The 20,376-nt window shown below is 39.0% G+C and overlaps 1 protein-coding gene across 3 annotated transcripts in view; it reads right to left on the minus strand.

The window, feature by feature from the left end:
• Positions 1-20,376, minus strand: part of irag1 (inositol 1,4,5-triphosphate receptor associated 1) — an 85,540-nt gene that overhangs the window by 31,279 nt on the left and 33,885 nt on the right. For all 3 annotated transcript variants that reach the window (XM_008106852.3, XM_008106842.3, XM_008106833.3), the window contains exons 4-6: positions 8,650-8,841; positions 4,205-4,314; positions 86-156 (exon numbers count right to left, since the gene is read on the minus strand). In XM_008106852.3, coding sequence (XP_008105059.2) covers positions 86-156; positions 4,205-4,314; positions 8,650-8,721 — 253 coding nt within the window. In that variant the 5' untranslated portion in view covers positions 8,722-8,841. The remainder of the gene's footprint in view (positions 1-85; positions 157-4,204; positions 4,315-8,649; positions 8,842-20,376) is intronic.

Here is a 20,376-nt window from a genome sequence, read left to right on the forward strand (position 1 = left end):
CTATGATAAGTGCCTAGATTTTGGGAAACATACTTTTAAGGAGAGAATCACACTATAAACAGACACTGGAAAGTTTGTTTCTTACCCACAGATGTCAAAGAGCTAGTGGGTGTCCTAGTATTTCTGTTAGAATGCCGCAGATGGGGACTAACAGGTCTGGAAGGAGAAAGACAAAACAAGAAGAAAAACACTTTCACAAAAAATAAGCTTCTATACAAATGATTAAGGCTAAATTAATACAGAACAATCAAAGCTAAATTAATGTTTTATATATAGGATATTTCATTCAGAATTTCTGTCTCTCCTAATTGACAAAAACAATTGAATTGTTACCCCAATTAAGATATTATGTGGGTGCAAATGTGTACATTATTGCTTTACATAAAGAAGAGCCAATATATCCGACTACCTTTGGAACTACAACACACAAAAATGCGTCGTATTCTCCCTTAACTATGCAAATATCTCATTACATTCAGTTCTGCTTTATTGTGTATGAACAAAATAAGTTACATTTATTGCTGTCAAAACCTCTTTAAAACCTGTGTTACATAAAATAATATCCATATATCCAAATAGAAGCCAGTCAAAAGGTGGAGGAGGATGGCAGCGGCTATGTGACAAGAATCTAGCTTGTATTTTTTATGAGTTGAGCTACTAGGCACTGCAATGCTGGACAGTAGATTTGTATCACCCACAAATGTTTAGGGACTGCATTCTATGCCCACTTGAAGCTAATATTCAACACAATAAAAAGGTATTTGAAGTATACATCGTCTCAAAACATTAAACTTACATACACCCTTATGATTTAGTATGCACTTTCTAAATTGCACAAGGTAAGTACTCTTCTGTAAACAAATTGAAATGGACACTGGACATAAGGAAGTGAGTCCATTCCCAACAATTTTATTTTAATTATTGTAAATTATAGCTTTGATTCCATGCTGAGGTAAAGGCAGAGTAGAAGCTCAATAAAATAAAATAATAAAATAGAATAGAAGAGGGATGGGAGACTATAACTTCCAGCATTCCTCATTTTTGGAAGTGCTGGTTAGGGCCAAAATTGGAATTTTAGCCCAACAAAATCTAGAGGCACAGAACTCCCACCCTTGATTTAGAAAAAAAAAGGGTGGTATAAAAATATCCCAAAAATTAAACATTGCCACAATTTTTAAAACACTTTGAGAGTCTTTCTCAGTGGCTTCACCCAGGAAAGTAAGTAAGCAAGGACCAAAAGCGGAACAAGTCAAACAGTGGACATTGTAGGGATGTGGAAGAAGATAGGAAAGAAGGTAATAGTGTGGTGGATAAGATCCACCAGGCAAAGAGCCAGAGAAGACAGTTGTTTCTTTGGAAGAGCAATGTAGCCATTAAAAGTTCTTGTACCGAAGTTTGTTTTCACATAGTGCTATTTTTGGCCAATGTAGGATTTAGCTAAAATTCCTGAGCATATTCAAGTATTGCTACTTTAAATCCAGAGTTTTAAGTTGTTCTAAAAAGATCCCCAATGATTCTTCCAGCTCAGTATATTTTCTTAGTACATTCATGTAGCTAGTCCTGCAAAACACTGCCACAGGTTGTATAAGCTGTTATGTTCTGGCAATGAAAAACATGGATGCTTTTGCTCATTTCGAGTATCTAGCACAAGAATTGAATTATACAAATGCATTACTCAGCAAGTAACTTCCTGTACAAGTATCTATATGAGACTAGGCCCATTGACATTCTAGATGAAAGATCTTTAGCAAATCATATAATGCTGCAAATTACCCACATAAATAAGGACAAGTGAAATTCATTTAGAGCAGTGGTTCTCAAGCTGGGGTCCCCAGATGTTTTGGGCCCACAACTCCCAGAAATCCCAGCCAGTTTACCAGCTGTTAGGATTTCTGAGAACTGAAGGCCAAAAACATCTGGGGGGCCCAGGTTGAGGACCACTGATGTAGAGCTCTCAGAATTTCTTTGAGCCAACTATTACACATACACCCACATAGTATCGATATGCTTATAGTGGAGTGGCTTCCCAGAGTGTCAGCTCATGACAGGATTCTCATATTGTTTGAGCAGATGACAATTCCCAGCATGCTGATGAAGATGAAGCTTTTTCTGTCCTGTTTTCAAATAACACCAACAAGAGTGTTCCGAGATTTAAGCATCACCCCTTTGATAATTCCTTTGCACAGCAGTAATTGCTTGATAAATCCCAAATAAACTTTTCACAAGAACATGCTGCAGTCCAGCCCAGCCAAAACCCCTAGTACCGTAACAAAGAAGCAGCCTTTGGACCTAAGTAGGCCTACTTGCAATGAACAACTAAACATTATTTGTAGATTGGGCCACCTTAAGAGAACATGATGTTTAATATCAGGGATCTGGCTGAACGGTTAATGAATTTAGTTCCCTCTGCTGAGCCCCCTCATGCTATGAGAGATTTGGCTGGGGGCTCTGTTGACACACAGAGTAATGAATGAGGACATCACAACTTTTTTCTGAAGCCTAGCAGGGAAAATCAGATACCTCCAAAACACAAATTGCCACTCAACCAAAAAGCCTCTGCTCAGCCTGAACTTCTTGATATCAGTAATGACTCAGATCTATTTACACCAGCATGGCAATTATACCTGGTGTCCTGGAATATAATGGGATGGACAAATAAGTTCCAAGATACAGATTTTGCAATTTATCTGCAACAATTTAAAATTATTTGTTTGCAAGAGACATGGGCCACTGAAACTAATCTTCCTTCCCTTCCATGGTTTCAGAGATATTTAGTTCCAGCTGTGAAAACAAGCTCTAAAGGCTGTAGTAGCGGGGGCCGTACCACATTCATTTCAGTTGATCAGCATGTGAATATTCAGCCTTTGGATAGTTCCCTCCCACAGGCCCTCCTCATTAATAATATGTTTTTTGGTTGTGTAATCTGTATAAATGTCTATTTTCCACCTAGATTATCAAAAATCGGAGGCCCCATTAATGTCTGGATTAGGCTATCTGAAACCTTTACCTGTTTGTAATGCAAGTATCCCTCCACAAAGCTCCTCTTGTGTGGAGATTTTAATGCTAGAATTGGGGTGGGTGTGAAACAAGTGGAAGGCACTAACTTTGGACAAGATACTCAGGTAACATCTGCTGATAGGGTTTCTCAAGACATAATCAGAAACAATTCAGGTCTGAGTTTCTTAAAGTTCCTCTCCTTGTATCAATTGCACTGCCTCAATGGAACCCAGCATGACATAATGCAAGGTGCCTATACCTACGTCACCAACAGAGGAGCTAGTCCCATTGATCATATGGCAGTTTCTGCCAAGCTGCTACCTGATATCCAAAGATTTGCAATTAATAATAGGGTCGAGAGTGATCATTTTGCTCTGTCACTCCTATTTAATTTCGAAACATCACCTCCAACATGATCCTCTCAAAATTCTCAAAATCTAAATGGAATCCATATTGGAGAATGGAGAATAAGTTGGTCAGTCAACCTAGACAACTCCATTCTGCACATATTTGAGATCATGCCTATAGATGTTGCCGACAATACATCCTAGACTCTAATACAGAGTTTTACATGTTTATCAATCCATCATTCAATATTTCAGACCAAAACTGATCTGTAACAAATAACTAAACCCCAATAAGGTGGGAATTAACAGATGGTTTGATTCTGAATGTAGAAGTACCAGGCAAGTTCTAATGGAGTATTCCAAACATGCACTTAGAAACAATGATACTGCTGTTCCTGCAAGTGTAGCTCAGATGAGAGCTTCCTATAAGGCACTTTTAAAGCAGAAAAAATACACATACGTTAAGAGCTCAGTGGAAGCAATTAGCCTTAGCTGTGTCGGAATACGTGGTTTTGGGATATTATTTCAACTGGAATGCACATGGTCAGGCCGGTAGTTCTTGGACATGTTTCAACACAGCAATGGTTTGATCGTTTTAGTAAGTTTTATGGAGTTACTTCCTCAGGGAATCATCCTACTAATTTCTCAAGTTGCTCCTGACACAAAAAAGCCTACTATTGTTCCCAATACCACCTATTTGCCTTATTGGTCCCCTGTGTCAACTTCCGAGGTAAAGAAATTTGCAGCTCTGACTCTGATTAAGGCCCCAGGGGAAAATATGTTACCATTGCATTATATGACCCTTTAAATGATTATGTACACTAATCACACAACACAAATAATGTGTGTTTATCTGTTACCTGAAAGATAGACTTTTCTCTCTTTCTGTCTCTGATGTAACTGTGTATTCTGGAAGAACTATAGAAGGTGTATTGCATGTTCCTGCATCAGCTGGCAACTCCTGGACAGACTGCAATAAAAATATAATTTAAAACATTAATTTGGAAGGTAAAGACATACTAGAGAATACTTGCAAAGGAATAATACGTTATCACCTTATTCTTACATGAAAACCCAAGCCTAATGAATTCCCAGGCTCTGTACAATTAAAATCCTATATACCCTTATGGAATCTCACTATTTGCAACAAAGGACTTTATCTAATTTTTGATTTGCACATGAATATATATATGCATACACATACATATATGTAGTTCTATAATGAGCACAGGTATTTGAAATCTAATTCCTAATCAGTTGAGGTCTAGTAACCATGTCAAGGAAGCTAAATTACAAATGCTGCTAATAACACAATTATTCATTATTCTTGCTCCAGGCTATATTAAGTACGCCAAACGCCACGCCTTTCACTATTGTTAGCATTTGCCATTGCTTAACTCGTGTAACAAATTGCTTTAGTGAAAGTTGAACAAGGCTAGTATTGAAGCATATAGAGATTTGCTGTGTGTGTCAGATGTAGATTGTACAGGCCATGTTGTGTATATGAATAAGACAGACCTTTTGATCTACCTGCAGATGCATATTTCCATCTTCATATTCTATTCACTACATGCATACAAACAAGGGGGCTGTATGCAACGGGGACCTTGATCAGGTTCATAGTCTTAAGTAAAGCATATTAGTCTTGCAATGATTATAAATGTTTAGACAGGGAGGTAATAATGATACATTTTTGAATTGCTTCCTCTCAGAGATGTTTATTATGGAAACAGAATGAAAAAATGTGTGACACTTTAAAACCTAACAGATATTTATGGTACAGGACAAGAGTCCACCTCATTAGATTGCAAAGTGGATTAGAAAATTGTTATGGGCTTCAAGAGAACACATAAAATGATATTTCAACAGTTATTGTGCTTAACAAAAAAATCTAGAATGCCATTCCTTCTAACTTTGGCAGGGACTGCCCCGATGAATACTCCGACATCCCACTTTTCATTTCTCTCCTCACACTTCCCTCTTTGTCTTCATTTTATTTCCATTGCTGAAAACAAAGTTCAAAATGGCAAACTAGTTTGCACTCAGTTCACTCAGCAGGATGGGAAGGAAGGAGCGGGCAGAATTTCGCCCTTCCCAGTATGCTGCTGCTATATTGACCACACACACTAATGTTGCTTGGCCAGACATGCCATGGTTTTCACTTGTTAAATGTTGGAGGGTATGGAATCCATAACACCTTACAGTATTCTATTTAAGTAATTTGCTCCCTCTAAAAACACTGTCAACACTGGTGCTCAAAAATTGTCAGCACTTGCATAACACGACTGCAAGGCTAGCACTGTAGTTAATTACTCAGAAGCAAGCAAACTGTAAAATTTTGACCATAGCTTTCTTCTCTTGCCTACTGTGTCTATAAACAATGTTACATTTTGCTGGCAAGTAGGACTTGTTTCTGAGTAGTAAAATGGAGACTGCGGGAAGTGTTAGTTCTCTGCTACCATCTCTTGTAATTTTAAAATTCTCTGAAAATGCACATTTCTGTGTAGAAAAAGGGTCTATGGAATGGTGATGTGGTGGCACTCCCACACTGTCATAAAGCTTTTCCAGTGCATTTGATATGCATTTTTTCTAGAGGGCTTTCCCACAATCCAAAGCAAGTTCACACATGTTGAGCCAAAGTGCTTTAGCTGATTGCATCCCAGTATGCAGAAACATTCTCCAGTTCCTCTTCTCGGAAAGAGATAGGTGTCTGTTTCCTTGTAATAGGAGGATTGGCAGAAACAATCAAAGCATCTCTCTCCTTCTAACTCCATCAAGCAGTGATGATGGAGGTTTTCCAGGTGGGAATATGCAATATTATGAGAAACAGGAAACTCTTTGTTGCATCTGTGTAAATGTTTCAAAACAAGCAGTGGCCAACATTTAGAGACTAGCCCTTACTCAGATTCCTACAATGCTAGTTTCCCACAGTGAATTATTTTATCCATCGAATACCTGGAAAAATGGAGACATACACAGACGCATGTAAAACAAAGCAAAACGAAGATTGCTTTGTCCTGTGTTTATACCTTCCAACTGTCTGCTGTTCACTAAAATCACACATAACGTACTTGTTTATCTTGAACCAGGAAACTAGCCCTCAGCACAAATGTATAATTGTGTCAGAATTCATGACAAATTATTGTACAGTTCAACATTTTCCTATGATGTTAAAGGAAAAGTAGCGGATGTTTTCATCCAGAGTGTAGAATATTATGTCCTAGGTTTAGAAGACAATGATAAAAGTGAAATTGAATGTGCCAGATATACATTAGATTTTAAGTTTTCAACACATCTCAAAGAACATGATGATCTTTTTAGTTTTTAAAGCCAGCTGATGTAATAAATCTGAAGAAGCAAATCCAAAGGCTTGTAGATCACTGGACATATTTATATAGTACTGCATATTTTTATAAAGTTCTCTTTTCAAACATTCTTGTCTAACCTGTGTACAATACATCAATGTTCAAAATTACTTTTTAACATGATACCACAGGAGTAGGAAATCCAGTGTCAAAGGGTCACCAAGCTGGTACAGTCATTTCTCTACATAAATACTACAGCATGTCAAAAATTGTTAATATTACTAGAAACTACAGACTGTATACGCTACAAAGCAGATGGACCAAAAAAAAGTTTCTACAACCCAACTCTTAATGTCTGTAACTACTTATATTTTATTTTTGTTCATTTAAGAAGCTCTTCATAGATTACTTTAAGTAGCATCAACTATCTAGGGAATACTTCCAGTGCTGTACAATCTGTTTGAGTATGAAGCATATACATTAGCAATGAGCAGTTCAAAGGTGTTTACAACATGGCCTGGACTGGCTGAAGCTCAAGGGAAACAAATTGCAGAATCTCCTCAACTATAACTTCCTAACTGCAAGGTCTACCAGGAAACTGAGGCCACCCTGAGTGTAGCCGAGAAAAAAGAACTTATTCCTTACTAAGTTTAATAGTACAGAGGTGACAAATAAGACTCTGATGGCTCAACTTAATCATCAGTAAGATACTGTTTATATGTGCCACTGCCATCAAAAAGTGATACCTTATCACTAGGTCCCCTTTCAGTACTATATAATTGAACCTGCCACAGATCAGCCTTCTCCATTATAGTGCTTCCTAGATGTGATGGATTAGAACTTCTCTAATAGCCCTGGACATTCCCAGAAGGTTATATTAGGTAATCAGTTATACCTCTTTAGATCTCACTCTCAACACTGGGACGCCAGAAAGCGTTATTGAGTCCTCTGCTTTATACCCTTTACACATATGATTGCACTCTTGTCCATCATAGCAATATCATTACCAAATTTATGGCTGATCCAACAGTGGTGGGGCTTATCTCTGAAGGGGATGAGCCTGCCTATTATGATGAAGTGGATCGGTCGCTCTCGTGGTACACAGACAATAATCTGGTTCTAAACATCAATAAGACCAAGGAGCTTATAGTGGACTACAGAAAGAACATCCCAGTAATCCAGCCCTTGGTTATAAATGGGGACCAAGTGGAACAAGTGGCCAGTTTTAAGTTCCTGGCTGTCACTGTTAAAGAGGATCTGACCTGGGGCATTCATACAGCAGCTTTGGTTTAGAGAGCACAGCAGAGATTGCACTATTTGAGACTTCAAAGGACCAACAACTAAATGAAAAACTTCTGGTAACTTTCTACCGCTGTGCTATAGAGAGTGCCTAACCCACTACATCTGCACATGGTTTGGGAACTGCACAGTGGCAGATAGGAAGGTGCTCCAAAGGGTCACCACTTTTGCACAGAGAATCATTGGTTGACCTCTTGCCTCTTTGGAAGAAATTTATCGGTCCCGCAGCCTTTAGAAAGCTCAGAGCATCCTTAAGGATCCATCTCGCCCAGCATATTCTTTTATTATTATTATTATTATTATTATTATTATTATTATTATTATTATTATTATTATTATTGCCATCTGGCAGATGATACAGTGCAGGAAATTAGACAAGTGAGAGCTATAATGCCTGAATATAATTTCCCAAATAAAAGTATATTGAAATATATGCATCTAATGCAAAGGTTTGTCAGAATTCTTTTTTTAAAATTCCATGTGTACTGTGGCTCTTGAAAGCCAAATACCAGATACTTGGATGGGAAACCAACCAGCACCAAGGGATATCAAGTGCTGCATGCAAAGGACATCAATGGCAAGCCATTTCTGAAAACTACTTGCCTAAGAAAACACTATTAAATGAATGGGGACACCTTAGGTTGACAGGCAACCTGGAGGCACACACATACACAGACACTAGATTTATAAAAGCTGCTTACTTTGACCGAAGAAGGCAAAATGGAATGCTGCATCCCAGCTGGCTGTTCAGCATCTTCCGGGAGGGTTGGCATGGTGGGAGGCAAAGGACCCGCTGGACTGCAATGTGGACTAATAAGACCATGCGCCGATGAAAATGTCTGTTTCACATTAACCTCTGAAGATAATCGCTGTGGGGCCTTGTGATCCCAAGACTATAGTGAATGCCAAAAATACAAATCAAATCCATTTAAAGTCCAGGCTATTAACACTGGGATCACTTTATAATAACAAGCAGCAATAAAGTTTAAAGCAACAACTTGTGTTTCTCCTTGTGTTTTATTAACTACGGCTTTCAAAGTCTAATGTAACATAGCAAGGACATTAAGCAAAACCTTTTTTCAACATTCCTTGAATTATTGGGTAGAAGGCTTCACTGGAGAATTTAAGAGTGCTCCCTTTGCCAATTTTGTTACATTTCATTACAATCGTGCTTTACAGGGTCTTATGAAAAGGAGAGAAATAGTTGTGATGATGGGATAAATTGCAAATCACGGCATTTACTGATAACATTTCTTCGTGATAATGCATATTTAGAGGATCTGAAGATGACAGACACAGCTGCAGGCGAAATATCAGGACAAAATGCTGCTAGAACACAGCCATACAGCCCGGAAACCACACAATACTCCAGTGGTTCCGGATGTGAAAGCCTTCACACACACACACACACACACACACTCATCAGTCATCAGCTTTCTATGGATGTGCACTTGACACATTTCTGACATTAGTACTATCTTCTTACTGGCTTGGACAAGGAAGGGTAAAGCAGATATAAACACCTGGACAGCAGTTATTGTATAATTTTTGTGTTAATCACAAACATTTTAACTGGCTATTAGTCTTCCTTCAGTTTTTGACACATCCTGAATCAAGCACTTTTGGAGGATTCTGTGGCAATATATTGCTGAATTATGTTTGCTGTTTATTTGTTATCTCAGAAGTTCTCAACTTAGGCAGAGCTGCCTACCTGGAAATGGGAAATATAATCAAGTGGACCATGCTAACTTTAGTATTCACTGATATATCTTTACACTTCATGGTCTTATCTACTTCTTTCACAGCTGCCCTTCTAAACTGGGCAAGATTGACTTTATGTTACACGCTCACAGTCCCAAAAGGGGTCTCCTATACAGTTCCAATGTCTGAGAGATACTGGTCCAATAATCCTAGATAAAGGGCCCATTCCAACTGTTTCACAAAGTTGCGACAGCAAAATATAACATACTAGCTGTGCCCGGCCACGCGTTGCTGTGGCGAAGTCTGGTGGTATGGGAATAAAGTATTGAGAAATTGGTGGTAGTTAAGGTAAAGGGTAACGGTTTTCCCCTGATATTAAGTCCATACGTATCTGACTCGGGGTTGGGGCTCATCTCCATTTCTAAGCCGAAGAGCTGCCATTGTCCGTATACTCCTAAAAGGTCATGACTGCATGGAGCGCCGTTACCTTCCTGCCGGAGCAGTACCTGTTGATCTACTCACATTTGCATGTTTTTGAAGTTTAGGGTTGGCAGAAGCTGGGGCTAACAGTGGGGGCTCTCTCTGCTCCCCCAATTCAAACCTGTGACCTTTTGGTCCAGAAGTTCAGCAGCTCAGCGCTTTCACACGCTGCGCCATCAGGGGATATTATTTCCTAAAGCTTGTGCATATACAGTATTTCTGATTGTTGTTTTTTTTTGTCTGTTGGAGGCAAGTATGAATGCTGCAATTAGGCAAAATGATTAACATGTAATGGACTTGCAGCTTTAAAGCCTGGCTGCTTCCTCCCTGAGTGAATTTTTTGTTGGGAGGTGTTAGCTGGCCCTGATTGTTTCCTTTCTGGAATTCCCAATTTCCCTGCTTTCAGAGTGTTGGTCTTTATTTACTGTCCTGGTTTTAGAAATTATATTGTTCTGTATTATTCTACCACAGTAATTATTTCATATTACAGTAGAATCTCACTTATCCAACATTCGCTTATCCAATGTTCTGGATTATCCAACGCACTCTGCCTTTTAGTAGGCAATGTTTTTGTAGTCAGTGTTTTAAATTCATTGTAATATTTTGGTGGTAAATTTGTAAATACAGTAATTACAACATAGCATTACTGCGCATGGAACTACTTTTTCTGTCAAATTTGTTGTATAACATGATGTTTTGGTGCTTAATTTGTATAATGATTACCTAATTTGATGTTTAATAGGCTTTTCCTGAATCCCTTCTTATTATCCAACATATTCCTTTATCCAACGTTCTGCAGGCCTGTTTATATTGGATAAGTGAGAGTGTACTGTATATTGATAATCTTCTATTATCTGCTTAGAACTGGATTATATGAGGCCCCTTCTTCACAGCTGTATAAAATGCACACTGAAGTGGATTATATGGCAGTGTGGAGTCAAGATAATCCAGTTCAAAGCAGATAATATAAGATTATAAATGGGTTATATAGCTGTGTGGAAGGGCCTTGAGTCTACACTGCCATATAATCCAGTGGAAATTAGATAATCTGTGGAATAGGCCTAAGTGAGGCCTAACTCTGCCTGTCCCCTAGGCTGAGTCGGTTGCTAGGAGACCAAGTGGGTGGAGCTTAGCCTTCTAACTGGCAGCAATTGGATAAAAACAATTATTGCTCTCCCTCTAATTAGGACTTCATTTTTCTTTTCTTTTTGTTGTATCAACCTAGAGGCGTGGATGATGGGTTGTGTTGTCAAATTTCGAGGTTCGGGGGCCTGTAGTTTTGTTGTTTTGTCCGCTGCCCTGATGCCATCACTCTTTTATATATATAGAAGAAGATACATACATGTAACTAAACAAAAGAAGGTACAAGGTACAAGGCTTGGAGAAAGGTACAAGGCTTGGAGAAAGGTACAAAGCTTGGAGAAAATTGTGAGGTTTCTAGCTGTATCCCACAAATAAATACCCAGATACCAAATCAGAATGAAGACTTCCTGTTCTGGGTACTCTAAGTTTTGATAGCCCACCAACTAATGAATTCAAATGAGGTTTACACTTATTGGTAAGCAGGTCTCACCAGCTCCTTCACCTTGCCAGATCACCAGAGCTCCTGTGAAAGAGAAGCAGCCCATACCAGAAAATGGCACCTGCTATAGCTCTGCTTGTCTCCCAATCCACACTTTACCACTCATTACTGTTGTATGGCATGTTTATGCCATAGTAAATTGCAATAAAAATAAAAATAAAAATCAGAGAATGACAAGTAATTTTTTGTTTATAATGAGCACATTCTCATCTTTTTTTTTTTTTTTTGCTTCAAACGAAAAAATCAGTTTCATTTTTGGAAAAACATGCCGTGCTTTGTGGTTTCTATGGTCAATTTAAGAACTTCCTGGCACAGTGCCTGGGATCCCAACTTTGTGCAGCAAAGTCTGGGATTTTACTTTTTCCCACTGAAATCAATGCAGAAGTTATATGTATAAAAGATACTCAGGACCTTGAGTCATATGATTTACATCTAAGTGTCATTAGTATCTATTCATAAAATAGCTAGTCATTTTAAGCTATGCTAAATACTGAAAAATGTTAACTGTATTTCAGTTGCATAAAACTGCAGTGTTTTCTCAGCATTTCTTGTGCTATAAAATTTTAAACAGATAATATTACCTCCATATATTCATTTTATGGATTAGATTGTGATATGTAAGTTGTAGAATAAGTACTCTCCAAAAACACTGCATTGGTTTGGTCTCAACACCCTTTTCTTTTCTTACAATTTCTGGTATGCACAAAATTTTCAGATAATCAAGACATTTAAGAGTAAGCTTTCACTCCTAGACAACTTTTGGTGTTTCTTTGCACACTTGTTGACAATGACATATTTGCATTGAAAGCCCACCATTAAATATACTTGAAGATGAATTTACAAGTACAGAAAGAAATGCGAGAAATTTGATGTATTGTTGACTAGCTTCTAACCTGTTCCTTTTTGTAAATCTTGCACAAATGAATAAGCATACAAACCTATGTTTGCAGAAATAACCTTGCCTTCCTTTGAAACTTTGAAAGCGGGCTCACAGAAATAATGTGTATATATCAATCTAGCTAGATAGCACAACTGAAACATGGTGGATCAAAATTCAAAATCACTGCTAAGTATCTAAATTCTTTAGAAATATAATCTAACAACATTCAGTGGATGGTAAACTAAAAGGAACAATTAAAGAAAACCACCTTAGCCTGGTATCAAAAGGACAACAGGGTGGGAACTAGGCAAGACTTCGTAGGGAGAGATTCCTCAACCAGTGGGCCCTCGGAGCCACATCCCAAAGTTCGGATTGACAAGGCACTCTGAGGAGCGCTGCACTCAGAGGACAAAAAGGCACCTAGTTTGGGGACAAAATTATGAATTTTGATATGATCCATAGATAAGTCGAGGGGCATTCTGCAGATAGTGCTGGCCCGAGGGGCCGGCCATCCCTGGCCACCATTGCTGCTATTTTCCTGCTCAAACATTCAAAAAGGCCAGAAGAGGGACCATGGCAGAGTGCCTAGAGAGGGGTCAGTGCTGCTTTTACATTCTCCCAGGACAGATTAAGAATCTCACCTTCCATCACTTTACTCAGAAAAGGGGATGGTTTCTTTCTTTTTTTTTAATCAGGGTTAAAGTACAGTACTTACATTGACCCATGAATAAATAAACCCAGATTGTTTGACCAAGTTCTAGATTTATACGTTAGTATATGCCAGACATGGGCAAACTTCAGCCCTCCAGGTGTTTTGGACTTCAACTTCCACAATTCCTAACAGTCGGTAAGCTGGATAGTATTTCTGGGAGTTGAAGTCCAAAACACCCAGAGGGATGAAGTTTGCCCATGCCTGGTATATGCAATACTTTTCATCAGATTTCAAAGTCCAAAGCTGCATAGAGCCTTCTAGGTAAAATAACAGAATTTGAATTAGCCTGGAAATAAATTGGAAGCCAGTGACATGGAGAAAAAGATCCATGCAATATGGTTTAGTATTATGTACTTAGAGATCTTTTTGAAATGTTTGGGATATCCCCAAAAGATGGCTCCATGTACAAGGCATTATATTTGCAGAGATTTCAAATAAAATTCCTCTTCACGTGGCCTTTTTGGGCTGTGCCATTGTGCCCCACACATCCTCCCTCCTCCCCCCATCGCATGGAGGGAGAGGGTACTTTGGCACCTTTTCCCTCCCCATAACAGATGGCAGAAAGGGCGGCAACACACTTTGCCCCACTGCCCTTTCTGCCATCACATGGGGATTTGGGGAGGAAAGTCTGTCAGAGCTATCCGAACAACACTTTTCTTTCTGTGGTGGAGGACAAAGCACCTTTTAGCACTTCACCTCCACTTTGGGAGGAAAGTGGGCAGGGCCTGCCACGCATTGTATGATGGCGCACGGCAGGCCCCGTATAAGCCGCAAAATAAAGTGGCAAAATGGGGCATTTTGTCCTGTGTGACGAGATCCAAAGTGTTTGCTTGGATATCAACCTGATCTGATAGAGAATTGCTGAACCAGATGACATTCGAGCCTCCAAATACATAATGCGTGTTGGAACATTCTCTGTCTATAAGCCTGATACTTCAGAAGGATTGTACTCCTCTCCAGAACATGTTAAACTGTATTATTCTAGGCTAAGGATCACCCTACTAATACGTAGATTCCCTGTCTTGAAGAACTCATCATGCCTGTTATAATCGGCCAGACTGTGGTCTAGCATCTTCACAGGTATACCTTGGTTTGAAGGGGAACAATAAAGCTGGGCATCATCAATAGGCTGATGACAATATGCTCTGGATTGTTTTATGATCTTGTTCAGTTGATTCATGTAAATGCTAAATATCCTGAGAGGAATGTGTGTGACCTCAACTCCTAGATGCCATAGGGTCAAGCAGAACTCTCCTAATACTATTTTATGGAAACAATAATTCAGATGTAAAGGTAACCATATTGATGAAGCACTGCTCACACTCAGCTCAGAGATCTACTACAGAAAGTTACTATTGCCAATGATACTGAAGGCTACTGAGAGAATCAAAACACCTGTATTGCTCCATCTCTTACCCAACAAAGATCATTCTAAAAAACGACTAAGGCTTTTTCAATGCTAAGGTAAGATGTAAATTCCAGCGAAAATGGATCTAGAAAATCAGTGCTCTACAACAAAAAGGTGATGATTCTATGCAGATATCTTTTATCAAGGATATCATTGAATGTCTGAAGGATTTCTTCCCTTCCTCACCATAAAGAGAAAATATTGAAGAGTAATTCTATGGTCTTTTTTACACCACACAATTATAGCATTTTGATCCCACTTTAATAGTAATGGTTTCATCCTATGGAATCCTGGGATTTGTAATTTTGTGAGGTATTTAGAATTATCTGCCAGAAAACTCTAATGTCTCTCAAACCAATAAATCCCAGGATCCCATAAGATGCAGTCACCTATTTTAAAGTGTCATTGAAATACTATAATTGTATACTGTGAAAAGAAACGACTAATCTAGAATGACATGAAATAGGTAAGATGACATGGATAGCACTAGTGTGATAAAAAACATATTCTTTGGCTATTCGATAATGAAATTCTTTGAAGTTTTTTGAAAAATGCTTTTTAAAAGAATGCTGTTTTGTGATACAGTTGTAATGCACACTTTGTTGAGGTAGTAAACCAAAGAGAAAGTCCCTTGGAGTTGCATTGAAGCATTCTGTGTTGTCTATGGCATATTTCAGAAATTATAGGACATTGACTCAGATGATACATGTTGTAAATTTTTTTTAAAAAATTGCCTATTATAATCTGCTCTCGTAATATTATTAAATCCAAGTATAAATAGGTTTTGTTTAGTTCTTGCGTGTTCCAGAATTTCATTGCTTAAAATAGAGAGCCTTTAGGCTCACATCTCATTGCTGGGTGTAAGGAAATTTCTTGTATCACTGAGGAGTTTAGAAAATACAATATCCAGGAAGTGATGTTCCAGGAATTCTATTCCATAAAAGGAAAAAGTATTTGAAAATGCTTGGCTTTCAAAACCGTTCCCTTCTTACAGCACATTTGACCACAGCAGGAAAGGCTGAATACAAATAATCAGTAATCTTGCCCTCTGAGTCAGGGCTGAATACCTTGGCACATGAAGGTACTTCACTCCATCTTCAGGGTTGGCCTGGTTGCTGGCCTCAAGTGTTCTGTTGAACCAGAGCCAGCATAAAAAAGGGAAACATGTAAATACAAGTAGCTTAAAAATAAAGTTCTAAAATACCTTGGCATTTTCATACTCCCTTGGGGATGATATATAGCTCTTATAGGTACGTAGTTCTGAATCACTCCACTTCTAGGAAGGTGCAAATGGTTTTAACCATAGGTTTTCCAATTCTTTATTCAAAGACTGCTTACATACACACTGCCAAACCTATTCTCAGACTGGGGCAAAGGAATCCTGCCCCACCTTACCTTTCATACTGCCCTCATTGGCTAGCTGGTGCTAGACTTTGATATGTTTTAATCATCTGAAAGATTATTTATAATTGATATGTATATGTTTTATAATTTTGTGTTTTATTGTTATTGTTATTATCTGAATCTGGCATTGAATTATTGCCATAGTTTGTAAGCCACCCAGAATCCCCCTTCGGGGGCGAGAAGGTCAGGGTATAAGAACAATAAAAAATAAATAGTGTTTTTAAAAGCTACAGCAGGAGACATAATCTGGTTCAAAACTGAAAGAAGAATCAGAGCACAGAACCTGTAGCTTTGACTAAACAACCTCCCATTCCTTAATCAGTGGTTGACACCGGATGAGAGACTCCCTCCTGGGCACACAGAAGACTGGGCGACTTGGAAGGTGCTGAACAGACTGTGCTCTGGCATGAGATGCAGAGCCAACCTTAAGAAATGGGGATACAAAGTGGAGTCCACAACATGCGAGTGTAGAAAAGAGCAAACCACAGACCTCCTATTAAAATGCAGTCTGAGCCCTGCCACATGCACTATGGAGGACCTTTTTAAAGCAACACCAGAGGCACTCCAAGTGGCCAGCTACTGGTCAAAGGACATTTAATATAATGGCAAGTTGTTGTTCTGTTTTTAACTTTGTGTTTTCAAATACATTACAACTTGTACCCTCGGTTCACTTCTGACACAATAAATAAATAAATCCCTTAATTCAAAAGTTACATCAAATGTTCTTCAATTTATTTTATATACTGATAAACATTTAGAGAAAGTGTATACCAAGTGAATGTTAGCATACTCAGGATGGATTTCTTTTTAGAGATATAAAGCGGGGTATAAATAATAATAATAATAATAATAACAGCGCTCCATGCAGTCATGCCAGCCACATGACCTAGGAGACATTTACAGACAACGCCGTGTCTTCAGCTTAGAAATGGAGATGAACACCACCCCCCAGAGTCGGACACGAATAGGCTTATTGCCAAGGGGAAAACCTTTACCTTTACTACTACTACTACTACTACTACTACTACTACTACTACACTTAAACACAACTGGCGCTGACAAAATTACTATCTGTCAGCTGCAGAAGGCCACCTTACTGGGATCTGCACACATTATTCGCCAATACTTCACACAGTCCTAGACACTTGGGAAGTGTCCAACATGTGATCCAATACACATGTGTCTGCTGTGGACTCATCTTGTTGTGTTTCAAATAATAATAATAATAATAATAATAATAATAATAATAAAAACTGAAATTCAGTCTCTGACTAACACTGTCCGAATTTTTAGCACTGATATCAGCATGGAGTTTGGACAAATGTTCAATAGTGGCATTGAAGAAGGGAAAAATCATTGAAAGTGAGGGCATAAATGTGCCTAATGGCCAAACAATAAAGTGTCACCAGCCAGAGGCCTGTAAATATCTGGGCATATTACAGCTGGACAACATCAAGCATGAACATGTGAAAACTGTGGTCAGGAAAGAATACACACAAAGGGTCAGAAAAATTCTCAAAAGCAGCTCAATGGAGGCAACACCATCAAGGCCATAAACACCTGGGCCATACCTGTCATAAGATATACTGCTGGCATTATAAATTGGACACAGGTGGAATGGACAATTTGGACAGAAAAACTAGAAAACTCATGACCATTCGTCATTCACTGCACCCTCACAGTGATATTGACCGGCTATATCTGCCTAGAAGATCAGGGGGAAGAGGACTCTTACAAGTAAAACAAGCAGTCAAAGAAGAAGAACATGCCCTGGCAGAATATGTAAATCAAAGTGAAGAACCTGCTTTGATTGAAGTCAAAAATCAGAAACTCCTCAAAGCACAGCAGACAAAAAACCAGTACAAGAAAACCGCACTACAAACTAGAGCTGACAGCTGGCACAACAAAACATTGCATGGAAAGTTCCTTGACAAAATTGAAGGAAAAGCTGATAAGGAGAAGACCTGGTTATGGCTCACGAATGGGACCTTGAAGAAGGAGACAGAAGGCCTGATCCTTGCAGCCCAGGAGCAAGCCATCAGAACAAATGCAATTAAGGCCAAGATCGACCCAAAATGCAGACTGTGCAAGGAAACCAATGAAACCATTGATCATATCCTCAGCTGCTGTAAGAAAATTGCACAGACAGACTACAAACAGAGGCACAACTATGTGGCCCAAATGATTCATTGGAACTTATGCCTCAAATACCACCTCCCAGCAGTAAAGAACTGGTGGGATCACAAACCTGCAAAAGTATTGGAAAATGAGCACGCAAAAATACTGTGGGACTTCCGAATCCAGACTGACAAAGTTCTGGAACACAACACACCAGACATCACAGTTGTGGAAAAGAAAAAGGTTTGGATCATTGATGTTGCCATCCCAGGTGATAGTCGCATTGACAAAAAACAACAGGAAAAACTCAGCCACTATCAGGACCTCAGGATTGAACTTCAAAGACTCTGGCAGAAACCAGTGCAGGTGGTCTCGGTGGTGATTGGCACATTGGGTGCCGTGCCAAAAGATCTCAGCCAGCATTTGGAAACAATAGACATTGACAAAATTACGATTTGCCAACTGCAAAAAGCCATCCTACTGGGATCTGTGTGCATCATCCGAAAATACATCACACAGTCCTAGACACTTGGGAAGTGTTCAACTTGTGATTTTGTGAAACGAAATCCAGCATACCTATCTTGTTTGCTTTATTGTCATTGTCTAATTTTCTGCACTGCAACATCGCAACATTCTGCGACATAAGGATGAAATGTCTGCATGGAGAAAGAAGCCTTCCCCAATCTTTTGCCCTACAAATGTGCTGGTCAAGAACTGCCTCGAGGAGTAGTTTACCCTTGATTTCTCCTACACAGTACAGTAGAGTCTCATTTATTCAACCTTTTCTCATCCAACATTCTGGATTATCTAACACATTAAAATCATAACGTAATTTGACATTTAAAAGACTTCCTTAATCCCTCCTTATTATCCAACATTTTTGCTTATCCAACGTTCTGCTGGCCCGTTTATGTTGAATAAGCGAGACTCTACTATACTAACAAGAGATTTTTCACTAGTATTTCACTCTACTGCAGATTTTGCCTGGAAAGCTGTTTAACACATTTAGTCTGGCTGAGAGATCTATCAGAATCACTGCTGCTGTCAGTATACTCTTTTGCCTCCTTGGAAAATGCAATCCCACCATTATAGAAAGGTAGTGTCATGTGGGGCTCACAAAATACTGGGCAAGATTTTGAGTTCTTTAGAATGCTTCATCAAGCAAGATGGCAGACAAAGCAAAAAAGAGGCTGAGAAGAACAAAGTGGATTTGATTAAAGCCATGAGCTAAATCCTCTCTCATGTTGGTAGCCAATGCCATCCATCTGAATAACGGAATTGTCCTTGTTTCTCCTCAATAGCCCCTCTTGGACCCTGGCTGTCAAGATTACATATGGTTACAATCCTAAAATGGAAACTGAGAAGAGGATTCAGACATTCAAATGAGTCTCTACTAGGTAACAAGATTGTTTCAGTTATTCCCATCATTTTGTAGTTTTAGACATACATATTCATGAACAAATACATATTCATAAATATATAAATAAGCCTACACCTTCCCAGGAGCCCCCAATGACACAACGGGTTAAACCATTGAACTGCTGAACTTGCTAACCGAAAGGTCGGTGATTCGAATTCGAGGAGTGGGGTGAGCTCCCGCTAATAGCCCCAGCATCTGCCAACCTAGCAGTTCGAAAACATGCAAATGTGAGTAGATCAATAGGTATCGCACTGGTGGGAAGGTAACGGTGCTTCATGCAGTCATGCTGGCCTTTGAGGTGTCTACGGACAATGCCGGCTCTCTGGCTTAGAAATGGAGATGATCACCAACCCCCAGAGTTGGACATGACCAGACATTTATTTGTTTATTTAATCTACTGCTCCTCTGCCCCAGGGGGACCCAGAGCGGTCTTACACAATGGCAGAATTAAATGCCACATATAATACAACATGTAGTAAAAACCAAACATAAAGCACAAATAAAAGCCGGTATCCAAATCAAATTAAAACAATTAAAACCATGTGACTATTATAACAGGGGAAGTTTCGAGCCCAAGTCAGAGCCAATCCGTGTTTGACGTAATAATAATTCACAGAATTCATCAGTTCATATCAACTCATATCTTAGGCTGGGCCAAAAGCTTGGTCCCACAGCCAGGTCTTCAGCTGCTTCCTGAAAGACATGAGTGAAGGGGCATTCCTA

This window comes from Anolis carolinensis, chromosome 1 (assembly GCF_035594765.1).
Source record: "Anolis carolinensis isolate JA03-04 chromosome 1, rAnoCar3.1.pri, whole genome shotgun sequence".
NCBI lineage: Eukaryota > Metazoa > Chordata > Lepidosauria > Squamata > Dactyloidae > Anolis > Anolis carolinensis.